Raw genomic sequence first — 20,696 nt, 5'->3', positions numbered from 1 at the left:
GAGCCCCTTCACAATCCCCAGATTGTGCTGCAAAGGGCCCCAGCCTGTGAGACAATTTGTGTCAGTGAATCAGTGTTGCCCTGTACACTTCTGTCATCTGTCACAAGGCAGATTGAGGAACCTGCAAAGTGGGCCAAGATGTGTGCACAGGGACCCCCTGGCTGTGGAGCACCTCATCATTTTAAATGTCTGTTCAGGGGTCACCAGGTAAGTTTTTCTACCATGAAAAAAGCCACTAGAATTGCCCCAGATCATTTAAATATGTATACATAGTCCTAATCTGTGCATTTAATTTTTCCTTTTACTGCTACTGAACGTAGTAATTTTTTGTTACATACTTTCATGAGCCACTCAAGATACAAAGTTAAAAGAAATGGGGAGAGAGTTTTTTGGTAGCATACACTTAAGACTTGGTTTTAATTTCACAAAAGAAATGATAGTAGATGAAATCTGAAAGGTCATTTTCCTACTATGACCATTGCTTTTAGGGACACATAATAGTAGTTGGTATATATTACAATTTTCACAGAATGTCAGAGCATTTTATAAACATGCGTTATATTTCAATACTTGGCCGAGGTAATTATTGTTTTATTCAGCTATAAAACTGATATAGGGACACAGAGGGAAGAAGGAAGATTCAAACAGAAAACAGTAAGTTGACCTATATACTACAGCAAGTTGCTGAGAAACTCAGGAACCCTGACTCCACATCCCCTTCAACACTTGATTAACACCAACTTTAATCACCCATGAAAATTTAACATGAACAGATATTCCGTAAACTTGAACTGAATAATAATGTTTCACAGATTTTACATACATTAAGGCTGGAAGGGACCTCGGAAGATCATCAAGTTGGGCCCCCTGCCCAAGGGGCAGGAAGTAAGTTGGGGTCACAGGATCCCAGCAAGATAAACATCCAATTTTTTCTTGAAGGCGTTCTGAGTAGGTGCTTGAACCACCTCTGATGGCAGGCTATTCCAGACCTTGGGGGCTCAGACAGTAAAGAAATTCTTCCTTATGTCCAACCTGAAATGGTCTTGCAGAAGTTAATAACTGTTTGACCTTATCATCCCTTGGGGGGCTGTGGTGAACAATCGTTCCCCCAGATCCTGGTGAACACCCCTGATAAACTTATAAGTGGCCATCAGATAGCCCCTGAGCCTGTGCTTTTCAAGGCTGAAGAGTCCCATAGCTCTCACCCTGTTGTTGTAAGGTCTGTTTTCCTGACCTCTGATCATGTGTGTGGCTCTTCTCTGGACTCTCTCAAGCTTCTTCACATCCTTTTTGAATTGTGGAGCCCAAAACTGGAGGCAGTACTCCAGCTGCGGCCTCACCAAGGCCGAGTACAATGGGAGTGTAGCAGAAAGCTCCTTTTCTTCTTGCCTGCAGTTGCTCTCCCCTCCTTGGATATATTTTTCCTCTTCTACCTTTTCTTCCTTCCTCTTTCTTTCACTTTAAGATAAGGAATTGTGTTTTGAAATTTGTATGTGTGCATTTTGTATCTCCCCTCCTATTTTGGTATTTTTATCTATTTGTGCGCCATGGCATTACTTTTGTAGCTTATATTTTATACTCCTCACCTTTCAACTTTCAACTAAATGTGTTTAGTTTCATAAGTAAGTTATACATTGTAACAATTTTAACAAGGGCAGGAATCAAACTGCCCTTCCCTGTATCAGGCTGGCCCCTGAAAGAGCGAGTGAATCAGTGATTGAATGTGTAACATGGTAGCAGGCAGCAATTAACACCTAAGGAAACTGCAGATCAACCAACAGAAGAACTCAATAGAAGACAATGTAACAACCGGGAAATCTCTAAACCTCACTGATCAAGGGCTAGAAGCCCTGGCCTGAGTTAATCAACACCGGGGACCAACTTTTGGGCTCAATATCTCCAAATTGACCACTCCCAGAGCCCTATTCAAAATTCATCAACAGACTCCCAAACCTGCACATACATGCGGACGACCCCTGGGGCTGACAGATGCCATCCAGTAGCCACCGAGGGGGGAAGCTCCATGAGGGTCAACAACCCCTGGATTGGGCAAACCTGAAAACTGGGGAGTCACCAAAGTCTGCCAAAGACAGATAAAAAGCAGTGAAAAGTGACCCTCATGTAGGATAGGTATACCTGACTCTTGTAGCTTGCTAGTGTGTGTGTGTGTGTGTGTGTGTGTGTGTGTGTGTGTGTCAGCCCCAAGTTTTATGAGTTAACTTCATTGCAGTGTTTCAATCCGCCTAATAAACCAGAATTTTAAGGATCCCGAGTTGGACATTTGTAGCCAACAGAAGAATGATGTCCTGGGATTTGCTTGAGAAGCATCTATGGATGCAAGCCAGCGTTTTGCTCGCTTTACTACCCGCAGCATCACATTGAAGGCTCATGTTCATCTCATGGTCAATCATGACCCCCAAGTCCCTTTCCTCCATAGTGCTAGCCAGTGTACCACTGCCGAGCCTATAAGCATGCTGCAGGTTTTTCTTCCTAAGGTGGAGTACCTTGCATTTTTCAGCATTAAACACCATCAGGTTCTCATCTGTCCATTTCCTGAGCCTGTCAAGGTCAGCCTGGATCACCCTCCTGTCCTCAGGAGTGGATGCTTTACCCCAAAGTTTAGTATCTTCGGTGAACTTATCCAGTCCACTTGTGACTCCAATGTTCACATCATTAATGAAGATCAATGACTTTTCTGAAGTCAAGATATACAACATCCATCTCTTCTCCCTTGTCCAGGTGATAGGTCACCTGGTCGTAAAAGGAAATGAGATTGGTCAAGCAAGACCTACCCGCAACAAACCCGTGCTGGCTATCCGTCAGGATTCTGCCATTGGCCAGTCCATTGAGGATGGCCTCTTTGATGATCTTTTCTAAGACCTTCCCCGGAATAGAGGTCAGACTGATGGGCCTGTAGTTTGCCGGGATCCACTTTCCTCCCTTTCTTGAAGATAGGCACCACATTGGCCTTCTTCCAATCTTCAGGAACTTCACCAGAGTGCCAGGAACTCTCGAAGATCCATGCCAGGGGCTGAACTATGACGCTTGCCAGCTCCTTGAGTACTCTTGGGTGTAAACCGTCAGGGCCAGCTGACTTGAAGGTGTCCAGCCTCTCAAGGTGTTTCTTCACAAGGTCAGCATTGATCTGGAGGGCAAGGGATCTCCCTCACCCGGGCCTTGCTGTCCCGTAATGGGCAGGGGCAGCCCATGGGACTGATGAAAAACCGATGCAAAGTACTCATTTAGTAGGTTGGCTTTTTTCTGGACGTCGGTTGTCAGTTGTCCCATCTGGTTTAGCAGGGGTCTAATGTTGCCCTTGGTTTTCCTCCGGCTCTTCATGCATCTAAAAAAGGACTTTTTATTATCCTTGATACTTGTAGCTAGTTGGAGTTCAGTTGCAGCCTTGACTTTCCTTTTTCACTCCCTGCAGGTCCGGACCATTGCGGAATATTCCTCCTTGGAGGAGGATCCTGTCCTCCATTCTTTGTAGGTCTTACTTTTTCACTGCAGGAGGTCCACTGGTTCCCTGCAGAGCCAAGGAACTCACAGCAATATATTTAGCCACAATATAAAGGTCACATCTTATTAAAACTTAGCGTGAGGACATTTAACCACTTAAGAGCTACAGCATGTTTCGTTTAAGAACAAAAGAAGATAACCACTGTCCCTAAAAAGCCAAGTTTCAACGTAAAATCCATGCATACAAAAGTATCATGAAAATTGTAAAGGAAATAGAAAACCTTTAGAAAAATAGGGACCTAAGAGGACCATTTTCATATATGTATATATAAAAAGAAAATATTGCCTGATTATCATTCTTCTGCCTTTGCCATAAGTCCCTCTTTCAGTGACTTAGAATTTAGTTCTCCCTGGTGAATATCATCATGAGGCATGTTAATGTTTCTCTCTTTTTCTGTCTATCAACTAGCCAAGTAGAAGGCAGGGTAGATTTATACTTTATAGACTAACCAAAGTAGATTATATTTAGCATAAGCTTTCATAGAATAAAGTTAACTTCATAAGATGCTGAATTCAGACCAACATGGCTAACTATGTCTATCAACTAGCCAACTTATCTGCACAATAAAACAAAAAGATTTCTATTTTACAGTACCCATATATTATACCGAACACCCAAACTATTATTCTATCCCAGTGATTCTCAACCATGAACGGTGCATGCCCCTGGTGGCTGGGGGGGCACAGCGGTGATGGCAGGAGCATGGTGGCAGTAAGCGGGGGAGCTCCTGCAAATGCCGCCACCAGCAGGGGGAGGAGGGGATGGTGAGCACCGACCAAAGGTTGGTGACCACCCACAGCTGCCACTAGCAGCGGCGGCGGGCAGCAGGAAACGGACTACCTGCAGACGCTGCTGGCAGTGTCGGCAACGGGGTGGCAACCATCGGCGGCACCTTTTTGCACCCATGCGTCGTCCCTGTTCTCAACCTGTTTTTAGACTCAAGGCACCCTTTGTTACTCAAAGCATTCTGATTTTTTTTAACACTATGGATTCCTATTTGAAATCTTTGGGTGCATCTTGTTAATCACGTTCACACACCTAATGGTGCTAATATTATGTGGAACCTTTGGCACCCTTGAACAGATCTCAAGGCACCATTGTTAGGAATCTCTGCTCTAGCCTAAAAAAATCCACATAAAAAAGACGACATAATTTCTTCCATTTTGCAGAGATGAAAAGTGAGGCACAGCGTAGTCCGAGGCAAAACTCAAAACTAAACTCAGTATACATTAGAAAATATACGGCAGTATGTCGTGTTCTTACTGCACCGTCTTCATAATAATATCTCCTGAATACACTTCTGGAATATGTTCAGATATGATTATCATTTGTATGCAATTCAGTCTCTCTTTTGTTTTTGTTTTTTTTTTTGGAGAAAAGCAATGGAGTTTTTATTTAATTTAATTTTGGACTACATTTTTAAGAGCACCTTTGTCTTATTTTTCAAAAGGACTTAAAGGCTGCTGAACGTGGATGCAGAGATTTTTTGAAAAAAAAGTATGCTGGAAGTGGCAAGACATGAAATGGTCCTTAGTTCTTGCACCCAAATGAAAAAGAACATCCTTCTCTCTAGATGCTATCAGAATATGTGGACAAAGTATCTATGTTACTATCAGTGGTCCATGCTGAGTCTCACCTGTGAACTAGACAAGTCCTCTACACACCATTTCCAAAGACTCAATTTCCAAATAAATCTGGATAAGAAAGTCAGTTTGTTCCCATCACATCAATCCATTCTACTTCTGCCAAGCCAGTCAGGGCTACCCTTTTTAACAGGCAAGCTGCAAATTAGCTCCTCTGCCCGATTTGATGCTCTGCCTTCTATTCCAAGCCCAGTGCTCCCCATCTGATCTGCTGCTCTGCTTTCTGCTTCCTACCCTGTCTGCCATTGTGCTGCCAATCAACTGCGTGTTGCATCTGGCAACCACTGGCTGCCCCTGTACTAACATTATGTTGGTTTCTTTTTCTTGTATGCTTTTTGAAGTAATGGGTCTGCATGTAATCAATTAGGGTGGGGGTGCGCAAAGGTTTGGAATCCTTTCAAAAGAGGAATTTTTCAAAAGGTATGTTTGTATATTCTAATTGTTGTGTGCGAGTCAGCTGAGAATGATTCAAATGCAACAACACTGTTGACTTTAACACTGACTCCTTTATGCTGTGCCCATACCTTCAATGTACAAGGGCCATAAAGGGTTTTTTTTGTATATTTCAAATACAGCACATCAAACAAGTGTGGTGGCTGTCATAGATTACCTCCAGAAGTACGTTGTTTTTTTTTCATAATTATGTGGTGTTTTTTAAACCCCAATTGTATGGTAAATTTCCTCGGATATCAAGACAAAAATAAACAAGTGCTGCTTCTCATGATTTTTCACGTAGCTTCAGAAGTGACTAAGTTAGCAGACTATAGAATTATATTTAAAAGTTAAAAAAAATAAACAAGTTCAGTTAATGGAACATTAGGATTTGTTCTATGTAACATAATTTATTCTGTGAAATTTAGAAAGCTGCACTGTAATTCACTGCAGTAATTAAATAAGCTGTCTAAGTACAGAACTCTAGAATGAGTAGTACACACTCACAACTCATTAAAATTCCTAAAAATAGTACAAAGTAATTTCACAAAAAGATGTAAAAGGAAAATGTATGAAGTAAAGTGTCCCTTAAATCATGAAAACATGTTTCTCCAAACCTCTAATATTAAGAGAACACTTTGAAATTCTTAACGTATCAAAAACTCCCTCCCCACATGTGCTGTAAATTTTGTTTAGATTCCAGATTACTATTAAAACAATGTAAATTACTGACTACCTGAAGAAGTTCTAGATACTGTAGAGCTAAAAAATTTGGCTTATAAAAAACTTTAAAATTACTGTACCTTTAGATTGTATTTATGTGCACCATCCAAAATAATAGGTACCAAATCATCAGTAGGTTCCCCATTTTCATCAGCCATACCAGGTGGGTACCAAGAAAGAGCTATTACACCTAGAATATGAAAAACTTGAGTTATGCCATCCAAAATTAGTTGATGCCTACTAAAGGTTTAAGGGGAAAAATGTATAAATGTTCATTGTGACATACATCAGTAGCATACATTGGTAGCTAATTTACAAGTATTGCAGTCATGAGCAAAGATATTATGCATAAAAGGTATTTAAAGATATACCAAAAAATAAATTTAAGCAATACTTTTTATTATAAAATAGTAATAATCAAGGACAGGGCTTACAAAGAACTTCTGCAAATGCAGCTCTATATGTAGTGCTCCTTGTAATTGGTGCACCTGCACACACACATCTGGCAACAGCATGCAGACAGACACATAAATAACAAGCAGAAATGAAAGAAAGAAAAAAAAAAGCAGAGGTGGATTTTAAGTGAGCTGCATAATTCCTATCCCTCTATTTAGTGATGATAAATCTAATTGTATCTTATGGTAAATTCTTAGGCTGGCCAGAGCGTCTTTACCTTAATAAGAAACGTAGCTTATGTTAATATTATCTCTATTGGTCCTTATAAGAACTGTATAGTTGCAAATATGAAACTGTATAGCTGTAAATATGAAAATCTGCCTTATTTTGAAACTAAGTTGCACACACAATATTTGCAATTTAAGCTATGTTAGTTTGGAGATTTGTCACATAGCTTACTGTCTAAGAAATGAGATTGAGGATACAGCTTTACTAATAATTCTAAGCAAGGTTTGAAGAAGTAGCATAATTAAAACTGTTTTCTAAGTTTGGGTTGTTCTTGTTAAAGAGACAAGTGGATGCCTAGAAATCAGTTAAAATCAGTTTTGGAAAGGCCTAGACACTGCTGTTAAAATATTTATTAAAACCAGGTGACATATAAAAGATATCTTTGATCACCCATTTTAGGGGATATCTCCATTGTTAGGAAATCACTGTAACACTGTTCTTCCAAGAGGCAATATGCCTCTAACTTTTTACTTCATTTCTCAGTAATATTCAGTTATAATTCATTGAATATACTTCAGTTACTGAACCCAAACTGTTTCTACATACTAACCATACATCTAGTGTTTACAACCAAAATGTAAATTATTACATAAAGCCATTACTCAACACTGCCTTTTCACAATATTCTGACTGAAGGGAGACTGGCTACTGCCTGTGGATCAAGGGCAGTACAGTCCTTGTGTGCATCCCTATCCAGTCAGACTATAAATCATACAGACCGTGAAGAAGCAAGACTAAAAAGCACAACCTTATATACTATTTATGGAAAAAAACAGCAATTCCATTTATTGGTTTATGAATCTGTTCAATACGATTATTTTCTGTACTCAGCATTTTAAAAGACAGGAAAGAATACCATTTTACAATAAACTTAGGGCCTAGACCAAAAAGGGTCTTAGGCAGGGGTGGGCAAAATGCGGCTCGCGGGCTGGATGCGGCCTGCCAGGCCATTCTATCTGGCCTGCAGGGCCCCTAAAAAAAAATGTAGAAAATTAATATTTATCTGCCCGTGGCTGCCTGCCATGCGGCCCTCAATGGCTTGCCAAAACTCAGTTAAGTGGCCCTCCACCCAAAATAATTGCCCACCCCTGCTCTTAGGGGTCCAGTTTCCAGAATAAAATCAGAAACTGAAGTTTGGTGCCTAAGATCCTGTATCAGCATCAGTACAGGCAGCACAGTGAGTAAGATGGATGCCCAAATTAGCCAACAGGAAACACCAAAGAGGGTTGTGTTTAAACAGCCAACTCTCCTAGATTTAGCTGTTTATCTACAGCCTGGAGTCAGGCATCTATGAGAGACTGGGATTCACAGCCTCACATCCACCCTGAACTCAGACACTGATACACTTCTTGGTTTAGGGGAAACTCATTCTTCCCTTTAAAATTTGGGCAGTACAGGTGATGTCCATATTTTATGTAACAGGCAAGTTATATAAACTAGCTTGTCAACTGCCCAGGTTTTTAGACCCTCCTCAGAAAAAAACATACAACAAACAAAACAAAAACCCAGGTTCTGGACCCTCCTCAGCCTGAGAAGATTCAAATCCAAACTTCTCATCTCCCAGTTGAAGCTGTGCCATGGGAGAATGCAAAATTCATAAAGCAAAAGGGAAGGCAAGGAGGGAGGAGTGCATCTCTGTACCCCAGTCAAGAGGGTATTCATCTAGGTTGAGTCCTATTCCCAGTATTGTTTATTTTATCCAATGGTAAAACCCATGCACAGTATTACAAACAATGAAGGGAATCCAGGTCTACCCCTCTCCCTCTCCTAGCCTAATAAGTCAGAAAGAAGTTAAGATAACAAAATCAGACGACTGACACTGGAATGCTATTTGAATCTTAAATAAACCACTCACAAGGTCTAACAAAACAGGAATGATACATTAGTTAAACCTCCTACATGTAGATTGGTCAGAAAGTCAACTGTGCCATTTTGAAGAGCCACAGATGCATACAGTAATTCAGTCACAGAGGACTGTGAAATCAGAAAAGAAGAAGGCTAAACAAAGCTAGAGGAAGACTTTAGGCTTCTTGCCTTAATTTTATGAGAAATTCAGCACAAGCTAAGCCACTGGAAAAAGAGCAATATATGGACATGTAAAATATGGGGAAGATGGATAATTGAAGGGCACTGGAAAAGGTTATAAATAATACATAAGAAAAATAAATTATTAACATGTACCAAGAATAGGAAGTCTGAAGAGAAAAACATGGATGATCTGGGCATTAGGGAACAAGTAAGTAGGAAGACAGGACAAGACCGTACACAGAACTAATATATACGTTCATTTGGTCTTCACCATGCAGGATGTTAAGTAGATACCCACAACAAAATACCAAAGAAAATCACTCTCTCATCAAAGATCGTGAAAGATAGTGTATATTACACCTATTATTAAGCATAGCCTGTGAAATTGCAGAAGAATGAAACAAACCATAAAGCAAGGTAAATTAAACAGTTACAAAACATTAAAAAAACCAACATGATGGGGTAAATTCTTGTAAAGATGAATTCTACTTCCTTAATCTTCTAGTTCCTTTGACCAGGACAACACACAGTTACTAAAAACTGGTTACATTCATTTTCAAATCATTTTTGATAAAATCCTTCATAATGAAAAAAAGTTATAATGAGGTGAAACACGATGTATTATCATGGCATATAAAATGCCTAAGAAACATATATATGCTAGGGACAGAAGCTGTACATAAACCGGTATTAGTCATCAGAAACTGGTTTAAACCTGTACCAGAAGAGAAGTTCAGTGCATATAAACCAGTTTCAAAATGGCTGAAACTGGTTCAAGATAAACCTGGGTGTATGTAGTATCAGACTTAACTGATTTAGGTCAAAGTGGTTTATGAAGCTTCTGTCCCAAACCCTTTTCTGGCTCAAGTTAAATCAAAGTCCCCCAGCATGCTTTGTGGCCCTGGGCTGGGCTGTCTGCTCCAGAGAATAGGGCTGGTGCCATCCCTCTACTCCCTAACTAGAGCAGTGAGGGCTGGCTCACTGGCCACCCCAGGCAAACCCTGGCTGAGGTCTGATACCAGAGAGGGGGGTTAAACTCACCTTCCCCCAAGTACAGAGCTGCCCTGCCCTGTTAGCTTACTTAGTGCTGGCTGTAACTGTGGATTACAAATTCCAGAAACACCAGGAAGCAGGAAGAGGAAGTGATGCGCCACTCTGTAAAGTCCTGCTGCTGTGATTGTGAACTACAAATCCCAGACTTCAGGGGCAGTAGGAAGAGGAAGCAAACACACAGCCCTTGCTGGCTTCGTGCCAGGCAGCCATACTCTAGCAACCCCTGGCTTATGGCTTGAGCCACTGGAGGCACATGGCTGCATTTCCTAAATCAAATGTAAATGTCTGTTCATTTGCTTATGGGTTCAATCTTCGCAGCTTAAACTAACCAGCAAAGACTAAATCAATTCAGCCTCAGGTTTTTTTACTGTCTGTACTTAGCCAAAAAGAACAGATCAGAAAAGGTCAATTTTGTACAATTGTAAAACCAAATAGCATCTCTCTAACATCTACACTAGGACCAGAGTTCTTTATTATAAGGATAATTGATTGGGAAGAGGAGCTGAAATTATATGGGTTAGCCCAAACCTGACAAAATAAAAAGAAAAAAAAAACCCAGAAGAATTTGTATGGGTGAATGGACAAAATGACAGCAGACAAAATTCTGTTGAAAACCATAAGGTAAATCCACTTGAAGAAATTATTTGAATTATTGAGACAGGTTGTTGAGCCCTAAATCAACTACAGTTATTCAAGTAAATGAACAGGACACTAGCTGTCTTGTTTACACCAAAAATATTTTTCCTTGCCTTGCCCTCTATTGCTGATGTTCCCTGGTGTTTTAATCATTTTATAATACAGGTCTTTTCTGGGCCAGATAAGATAATACAGTGCTTAAAAATGATGGCAACACTCTGGAACCCACATATCGAAATACTCATAATACTGGTACCACCAAAGGGTGCAGCTGGGAAATTTCAAATTTCCTTTTCTTAAATACCAGGAGAAAAAAAAAAAAAAAAAAGAAAGAAAGAAAAACAAGTCAGTATGAACCCAGATATCTTTGCTGAATATCCAGCTACTGTCAAAAATGGAAACAAACTGTTGAGAAGTAGAAGGCTAGCAACAGAAAATATTACTTTTACGTTAAACCAACTGATTTCATGTCCTTACCTTGCATACATGGAATTAAAAATATATACAATTAACTTACAGAATCCGCTCAACTAAACATTAAGGAGATTGAAAAGTTAATAGGTTTCAAAGAAGGATTAGACATTCATCAGAATATCCACAATTATATTAGACAGAAAAAGAATAGTAATGGGTAAAACCCCTCATGCTTCATAGTACAAGTCAACTATTAGGTGATGGGGTTAGGGGAAAAGTTCCTCTTTAGGCATGTTATTCCAAAACTGTCTGTTATGGGATGTTTTGAACCTGTACCTGAAATATTTAGAACTAATCTTCTAAGAGAGAAAATATTTGACTAGATGGATCAGAACTCTTATAGCAATTGATATTGCTGTTCTATATTGTAAACCAGAGAATATTGGTCATGCAGTAGAATAATGTGCGATAAAAAATACTATGGGTAAAATCTCTAGTCTCATATCTGCTCTACTGTACCCACTTAAAACAATGCAAAAGATGATAAGTTGAAAATTTAAACAAGACATTTGTTAAATAAAGACATTTCCATAGCTACAAGGAAATAGAAGAGTTGGGCAATCCTGTTCACTCAAACATGTAAGGTTAACAAATGAATCTGAGGTTAAACACACAAAACTTGCATTACCAATGGAGGCGGAACGCATTTGTTTCATGTGATCTTCTATGACAGAAGGGTCTTTGGAGCTGTAAGTTCCAAGTTCAGGGTAAAAACTGGATCCAATATCATCAGGAGGACTGTGTCTTCCCTTTGGATAATTGTTTGCAATTTTGGGATCCCAGTGTGGCAACAGAGGATGGTTCCAATGAATATATTTACCATCAAACTGTGGATTACCATACCAGCTGTAGTAGAATACATGAAAGTTGTAATTAGGAGAAGGCAATTCCTCTTCAAGCTTTACTTCAGAAGCCATAGATGCTTTCATATTATTAACTGCAATACTGTGCAAAACATTGGTGTGCATTATGCTATCTCCCTTTGCATCATTTTGTGGATTTTGCTTATTTTCTAAGAGCGTTGTCCGTTGTTGAAGCTCTGGTAACAGACCAAGTCCGAATGGATCCCCAAAACCAGCTCTGTCAGGTCTGAGAGTCTTCAAGGCCATCATTATGGAGCAAATAAATAAAATAAAAAGTAACAGAATGACACATGTTCTTCTGCGAAATCTTGCCATGATGTCATAGTTTAGTGTCCAAAAACAGGTTCTGAGCTGCAATCAGTCAACAGAAATATATTTTAAATATTTATCATCTAACAATTTAGCAATATTACATCTTTTCATTCAAAAAATAATCTGCTAATGTACAGCTTTCTGAGAGAGAATATTTCAGCTAGTTCACAAAAGTGAGAAAGCTTAGGTGTCTAAAATTTATACTGTCAAAGTATTTAGACAGTGCATCACTAAACAGATCAAGTTAAGCAAATTGCTGAAAACTAATAAGCAAATCAAGTAGGTGAAACTGAGTACTAAATCTAACACTGTTGGCACCAATTCTTGTGCCAGGCTCACAACTTCTCTCTCCAGATTTTAAAATTTTGGCAAGATACGTTTGGAGTCCAAAGGCCTTCTTTCAACAGATTATTTCATGAGAACTTAACTTTCAATTTGATTTCTACTATTCTACTTTCCTCCCTGACAGATGTACTCTAATGTCCTTGCCAATCTATATATTACTTCAGTTTGAGGGCATTAATGATATGAATTTTTACTGTTTGAGAATTATTTGATTTGTGTACATTGACTTGGTTCATCTAAATCCAATGCCTTTCAGTTTCTTTCAACCTAACCCAGCTGCTACAGGCTTTCAGCAAACAATGTATGGGTTTGCAAGTGATAAATTGCTTCTGCAATTATTGCTTTATCCCTTGTCTGCTGTGTAAAGGGATCTCATGTCCTCAGTGATTATGGACTATATTTAGAATGCACATCAAGTCTGTTAGTTGGGCTCTGCTACTCTGTACTGGAAAATTGTTCCTTTTTATTCTTAACTTGACATTCTATCCATCAAGTTTCTTCTATATACTGTTACTGTACCAAGATTTCCTATTTTAATTCATTTTTCCTGAGAACATTAACAGTGTGTCCAGATGTTCCTTGTTATAGTTAAAAAAAAAAAAAATGTATCTAGCATTGTGCAGTATACTAGTGGTAGCTGTGGAGGGAGGGGGTAGAGGCAAGCAGTATACATACAAGTCTGATTTCATTTACTAGTTTTGGCATATTTGTCATAAGATGTTTCTTTTAACTGTTACAGCAAATGTTGTACCCATTAACATGGTTACACTCATTGCTGTCGAGTTTTAATTGTTAGGATGAGGTGCCTTCCAGAATGTAAAATGGGTGGGTCTAACAGTCAGTTTTTTATCCCAACACTTCACTGTAATTTGCCACTTTTTCAGCTCCAGCGGTGGTATCACTAGTTTAGAAGCTGGTTCCCGCTAGTATACCAATTACTACCCCATCCAATCCTGATCTAATAATAATAGCACTGGATAAACAAAGGTCCTGGACAGACATAACACTTCATGAGCATCAAACACCTCTGAAGCACTTGAAAGGAGAGCAGATTAGCGTTCTCCATGAAGTGCTCCAAAAAACAGTTCTGGAAGAACCAACTACTATTTGGAAGCACTGCAAAAAGAAGTGCTTTGTGTTAGGTGTGTCTGGTCTTCAGAGCATGATGGGAGTTGCTGAGTCTTTCTGCATCTCCCAATAGACCCTCACAGTTGTGGGTGGAGGAAGCAGGAGAGCAGGTCAGACAATCAATGATCGCTCTGCTGTGTTCTCAGCAGTCCTAGGGGCTGGAGAACAAGTATCTTTGAAGGTCTATCAATGTCCAGTCTCCCAATTCTGGTAGGGGAAGGAAAAACAGGACCTTTGGTCTCCCAGTTCTGGATGGGGCAGTTAGTGAGTGTTTGACTTTCCTTGGCGATCTGTGGGGGCAGAGAGCAGTGCAAGGAATTGTTCTCTCCAGCTACAAAACTGGGACACTGGAGGGTGAGTACACAGGAAAGTCCTCGTTGGCTGCTTGCCCTGCTGCAGAACTCAGCAACCCCTTGTAATGCTTCCTAACTGGAGAGGATACCACTGCCTGCTGTCAAAACGATTTTGAAGCACTCCAGCTAGGGAACTGCCAGGTGGAGGTGTTGGGGGTTGGAGGGGGAGGGAGGATTGGGGGGGCAAGAGGAAGCAGAAGGGCAGCTGTCCATCTGTCTATAGCTGAAGTGGACAGTATTCTGAAGCACTTCAAAAAGTTATGGTATGTCCAGGGCCAGTTTGTCTATACTAGGAGCTCTATCATTGTGGTTACACTAAAGGGTGTAATCATATATTCACTTACAATGGTTGCAAATCACTGGAATGCTGTGATGTATTAAAATGTAGTACGTGTCAGGGCAGATACAGGCTCATGCACGGATTGTGCTGCAAGTACTCCTCAGACTAGGAGGAACCTTGTAATACATCTTAGAACTGAAGATGGTGCACTACGGTGACATAGCGATCGTGTGAGTCCACACATGCTTGGCAGCTACTCTGCCATAGTGGCACACTCCTGTTTTAGTGCACCGCTATGGCAAAGTAGCAGCACAATCTAACCATGCCCTGAGTGCATGGCGCAGTATGGGCTGTTTCTGCGCTATGCTTTAGTACTTCCAAAAGGAAGTACCAAAGCACAGCACCATAGCAACCTCACCATATGGCAACATACAGACACACCCAAAGTGTTTCAAATCTGTTGATCTTTATTTCTTCCTGCTATGAATAGATATACTGAAACTTCTCACACTGCAAAACCAAAAAGGTCAGAATAGCATGAGATGTTCAGGAACACAAACAGTAGCTGTGTTTGTTAGGGGAGTTCTACCTCTTTTTCCAAATCTTAAGTCTCAGTACTATATGGAGTTTTACATAGGCCATGTATTGTTCTACCTGCTTCTTAGCTCAAACCCTTGTCCACCTTCAGTGGTCCTCAACCTTTCTGAACCGGAAGTACCATAAGTTTTGTGGACTGAATGGCACCCAATTTGAAAACCTACTGTATTTACTCAATTAGCAGACATGGTTCCCACCCCTCCCCTACATTTCACATGGAGGGGGAAAAAAATCTCCTTGCCTTACAATCAAGCATGAGGCAGTGAGGAAACGGGCAGCTGCTGCAGCTCCAGCCTCAATACAGGGTTGGAGCCAGAGCTGCTGCCTGCCCACCACTCCCCTCTGCCACGGCCTCTGCATGCCCTGCCACTGCTCCTGCACGGCCCCCTAGTCCCCTCCCACACTTCTCCTTTTCTCTCCCCGCTCTGCCACACTCCTCCTTACCTTCGCCCTGCGCCAGCAGGCTCCATCCCTGCTGCAGCCTGGAGCAACCCAGGCCCTTAGCAGTGTCACAGAGCCGATGCTATTGCTATGGGGCTGGGCTGGAACAGTAGTGCTGGTTCCATGACACTGTTACAGGGCCAGGTTAGAGCCATGCTCCATGTCTCAGGCTACAGCAAGGATGGAGCCTGCCAGCATGGAGCCAAGCTTAATTGCAAAGGTGGGGGTGGGGGGGGGGGGAGAGGGGGGGGGGGGGGGGGGGGGTGGAAGAGACCCAAGGCTGCAGGTAGCAGAAACAGCATGGAGTGGAGGAGTGGGAAACAGGGGAAGGGGGGATTGGAGCAACCTAAGGCTACAGGGGGCAAGCTGCCTGAAGCCTACCACTTGACCCCCACCGGTTGCCCCATTACTGCACTCCCACCTGCCCTACAACATGCCCCCCCACCAGTGTCTCTTGCATTGTCTGTCCCACCACCTGCCCCATTAGTGCCACCCTCATCACCTCTTCCCCACCCCTGCACCTGCAGTAGTGGGGGGAGGGGGCAAATTTAAGATGATCCTCCAAAAACAGATTTCACACATGGAAAATTAAAATTATTTATAAATTTTCTGTGTGTAGAATCTAATTACTGGGGGGGTGGTCATCTTACATGTAGGGTAATCCTGCATTCAGGTAAATATGGTAAATGCAAGGAGATAAGTACAGGTTTCCCTTGATTTATGCGGTACATGAGTTCCTGGAGAATGCCACATAAATCGAATTCGCATAAAGCAAACCCACTTTATAATGTAAGAAATAGGGATAGGTTCCCATGTCACCTGTTCCTGGGGCCGCTCCCGAACAGGCTGAGGTTAGTGCTGACAAGCGGAGCCCTGGGCGGCATGGGCCATGGCACTCACCCCAGCCCTGGCAGAAGCAGCCCCAGGAGCTGCCAGTGCCAGCTGCCTGCAGCCACGGGGCTGCACCATGCCCTGAACCCCCCAGGGCTCTGCCTGTCTCCACTCACCCCAGCTCCTGCTGCACTGGCCTGGGAACGGGTGATGTCAGCTCCCTGTAGTCACTGCCCTGGTGCAGGCAGCTGGCGCCAGCAGCCAGAGCTGGGGCGAGTGCCGTGCCCCACGCAGCCCAGGCCTCTACTTGTCCACACTCACCTCTGCCCATGCTGGAATGGCCCCGGGAGCAGCCGACACCAGCTGCCTGCACCAGGGCACAGTGCAGCCCAGCGGCTGCAGGGAGCTGGCATCACCCACTCCTGAGGCAGTGCAGCAGGAGCTGGGGTGAGTAGGGACAGGCAGAGCCCCGGGGGGGGTTCAGGACTCAGTACAGCCCAGTGGCTGCAGGCAGCTGGCGCCCCCCAGGGCCACTGCGGCCAGGGCTGAGGTGAGTGGGTGGGTCCATGGCCCTACCCCCCCCCAACTCCACACAGACTTACCTGCTGGGGGGGGGCATCTATGCTGATCACATAAGAGCAAATTTACCTCACATATGCCATGAGCATACTTAGACCTATTATGTTATAAGAGTGAATTTGCATATAAAAGAACCCGCATAAATCGAGGGAAACCTGTACTGTCATCTGCAAGAAGGGCTGGGCCTTGCTGTGGCAGTGGGGGATTATCCAGGCAGGGAAAAACCTGAGCTTGCTCTTATCTGCTTTGTTTCACTGCTGATCACCTCACTTACCTCCTCACACCTCACAGCACCCTTCAACAGATCTGGTAGCACCTCAGGGAGCCCCAGCACCCTGACTGAAAATTACTGGTCTACTTTTTTCCCCAGACCCGCAGAAGAGCACCTTGTGCACAAAAAGCTCGTCTAACAAAGTGGTTCCCAAATCTTTTAGACTGTGGACTAGGAAACTGCAGTCCAGAAGTGACCGGAATGCTGTGGAGAGGCAGCCAACCCTTTTTTATACTAAGTATAAAAAGTACTAGCTATAAAAAAGGGTCGGCTGCCTCTCCGCAGTACGCTGGTCACTTCTGGACTTCTGGTCCGGCAGCCAACCTTCCTGCAGACCAGCAGCCAACCCTTTCTGCCCCAGTACCGGAGGTTAGCAACCTCTGGTCCAACATCTCTTCCAAATAAAATCCTTGCCCCTCACGTATTTTCTGGCCCGCTGCAGGCAGAACAGCGCTCCAGCGCCAACCACGAGCGTGTCACTCCGAACTGAACTGACCGCATCATGCCCACCCCCAGCTTTCAAAAACAAAAATGTAAGTGATAAGGACTGGGATACAGCAGCAGGACTGACACGTACCATTGAAAGGCGCTACCCCTATTATTCATATAACTGACAAAGGAGGGATCTCCGGGGCCCCGATGGGTGTCACTCTGTGCGCTGAAAAAAATTATAACCATTCAAAAAAGCCCAAGTCCTAGCGGGCGTCTCCAGACCAGAGGCGGACCCCTCCAGTTTCCCCGTCTCGGTGCCTACTGGAAACACGTGCTATGAACAGGCAGGCAGAGCCCGGCGGGCTGAGGCGCCCCCGCAAGAGCCACGAGCAGGTCCCAAAGCGCTGTCAGGCGCCCGCAGCGCCTCGGCAACTCGGGGCGCACCACAAGGGAGACGTCGCAGCCCCGGCCCCTCCGGGAGCGGGGGGCGGGGCCGGGCGCGCGCGGGGCCGGGGCAGCCGTTACTCACCGTCCGGACCGAGAGGGGGAGGGGCGCGCAGCGGTTGAGGGCTGCGAAGCTGCGGTTGGAAGCAGAGCTGGAAAACGACGGGAGCCGAGCTGGGTCCTGCCAATGAGCATGCGCGGAAGCGATGCGCAAGCGCAGCAGGGGCCGCTGAAGCTGCTGTGGCCCTCAGCTGGGCCCGCTCCTGGAACCGAGCCGGGTCCTGCCACTGAGCCGGCGCACAAGGGGTGCGCAGGCGCAACAGAGGCCGTTGAAGCTGCCCTCTTGGTCCTGGAGCCTCGTTTCCACGGGGGGGTAGGGGGGAGAGAATTGTCTTGTCCCGGCCCGGCGGAGTCGGCTGTGACGCTGCCCTCTGTTTTAACCCTTTAAGTGCAGCGGGCCCCGCGGTAAAGGCGTGGGACGCCACAGGATCTACTGCTCTTCGTTAGCGCTGGGGCTGTTGCCTAGATGGGCAGTAATGGAAGGCACCGGGGGCAGCCCTGTGGCCTGGGGCTGAAGGCTACCCCCGTGTGGGGAAGGCGGGTGCTTGAGCAGCTCAGCGGAGCTTCGAGACTGGGCTGCGGGGGCCATGCAAGGGAGGCCTGAGGAAGAAGAAAGTCACCCCCCACTCGGGATCCCTTCATCTTCCTCACTTAGCTCTTACCCCAAGGCTGCCCAGCTCCTTCCTGACTGCAAAAAGCCTGCCACCCTACCCCATTTAGATCTGCAAATCTTATGCCACAGCTGCAAAATACCTTCTAGGCTGCAGAGCTGCCCCTTCCACTTTTTGTGTTGATTCATTTGGTTGAGACATGCCAGGGATATTTTATGGTGAAAGAAATGAATGGGCCACTTTTAGATCACGTGAACTATCTGTAAATCATCTGCCTTGGGCTGAAAAGGTAAAAGCCTGCTCTGTGCTCCACACCTCACTTCCCTACTCTTATCCTTTCATGCATTGATTTGAGATCCTTGAGAAAAGCCTTCCTGGGGGAAAAGGATCCGTGCTCGTTCAATACTGCATCAACGTGCAAATCCTGTGTATGGCATAGCTTGAAATGAATGCATTAGGAAAGTCTGTAAATATACATCTAAACTACTCTTTGCTTGTGCGGAGTGTCTGTGATGCAAAATTAATTCAGGATTACCACAACACCGTGTACATACTCTTGGCAGGTTGACAGACAGCCAAAATGTAAGATGTTTGTTTAAGCATGAAAATGGGCTATTAAATATTAATAAAGAAGTCATATATTCCAACCGGTCAAAAAAAGATATAACTAAATATGTACTGCTAGTTTAAGCTACCATTTGATCTCCTTACCACTTAGTGCTTGTATATCCAACTGTAGGTAATTGTGATGTTTCTTATGAAAAAGAAAGTGAAGAGCTGCATATTAGCCCTTTTTCCTATCCGAGCTCTCAAATAGACATGTTTCTGCAATGCTGCATGGATTCCATTGTGGATCACTGGATGTCATATAGCCAGGGAAAAACCTGTCCCATGGCAATTGCGTGGAATAGAGCCCGTCACTTACATCCATGAACTGTGTAATAAGCTACAAAGAAGACTGGCACTTTTGAGTTTGTGAAATACCTTGTGCTGTAGTTCCACATCCTCAGTTTCTTATTCATTTGTTCAAAAAATTTAAGAAATCTTTTCTGATGAAAGACAGTGGTACTTTCACATTTAGGTTGCTTGAACAGTCTGGAAATAATTGGCACTGGAGGAGGAGGCAGCCAATACCTGTTTTACATTCATTTCATAATGCCATATAATTATAATGGTGTATTTGTACAACTGTTATATGTAAATTTGGTTTCATGTATCCCATTCATGAGTATATCAGGTGTGCTTTACTGGTACGCTTCTGCAGAGTGGTGAAAAGGGGTTGTTTGTAGTAGACAGATGCCATCTGGTCCTAATGAGATTACTTACAGAATCAAACAAAAATACATAGTGTTTTTCTACGCTAACAAGACGAAGAAAGAACATAAACAATTATTGATGAATGCTTTCATATACGACAAATTGGCCTGATATAAATTGTTCCTTTAGTTAAATAACACAATTTCCTATATAATGAAAGCATTTTCTCCCATAACTGTCAAAATGTGTTGAATTCCTGTGGTGTGATTTGCATGATCTTGTAAGAACTTATCATCCTGAGAAAGACTGAAAAAATGTGTTGCATATAATGCCTGAAATTCTAGCTATACCAAAATTAATAGCAAAACTCCCACTGACTTCGTTGGAGACAGGAATTCATCCAGCATCTTTACGACTAAGAGTGAAACATATCTTTGAGGATTTCATAGTGGATACATAAGCAGGACAAACAATATATATAGACAATATACAGTGAATAGCTCCCATGGTTCTAATTGAATTCTAACAAAATTGATGGACACAACTGTTATTAGATATTTTCTTTATGGCATCTGAATGCTCAGATGAGAAAAAACAATAACTGCAATGTCTGTTTTTAATGCGGTTCATGGTGAATATTGGATTTTTTTCTCATTAATGGAAATGCATAATAAGTGGGTCAGGAATAACAAGTTCTAA

The 20,696-nt window shown here is 43.1% G+C and overlaps 1 protein-coding gene across 3 annotated transcripts in view; it reads right to left on the bottom strand.

Annotated features, from left to right (window-relative positions):
- MANEA (mannosidase endo-alpha) overlaps positions 1-20,495 on the bottom strand; it is a 34,782-nt gene extending 14,287 nt beyond the window's left edge. Inside the window, exons 1-3 of one of the 3 annotated variants that reach the window (XM_025211668.1) lie at positions 17,771-20,495; positions 12,014-12,407; positions 6,399-6,508 (exon numbers count right to left, since the gene is read on the bottom strand). In XM_025211668.1, the coding sequence (XP_025067453.1) occupies positions 6,399-6,508; positions 12,014-12,407; positions 17,771-17,773 (507 nt within the window). In that variant the 5' untranslated portion in view covers positions 17,774-20,495. Of the gene's footprint in view, positions 1-6,398; positions 6,509-11,821; positions 12,408-17,770 lie in introns of all 3 variants that reach the window. The other 2 variants (XM_006030096.3, XM_006030097.3) reach the window with 2 other exon arrangements.
- Positions 20,496-20,696: the final 201 nt, after the last annotated feature.

Source organism: Alligator sinensis, unplaced genomic scaffold (genome assembly GCF_000455745.1).
Source record: "Alligator sinensis unplaced genomic scaffold, ASM45574v1 scaffold341_2, whole genome shotgun sequence".
Taxonomy (NCBI): Eukaryota; Metazoa; Chordata; order Crocodylia; family Alligatoridae; genus Alligator; species Alligator sinensis.
The sequence above is the reverse complement of the archived record's forward strand: the minus strand, read 5'-3'. Positions and strand labels throughout refer to the sequence as shown.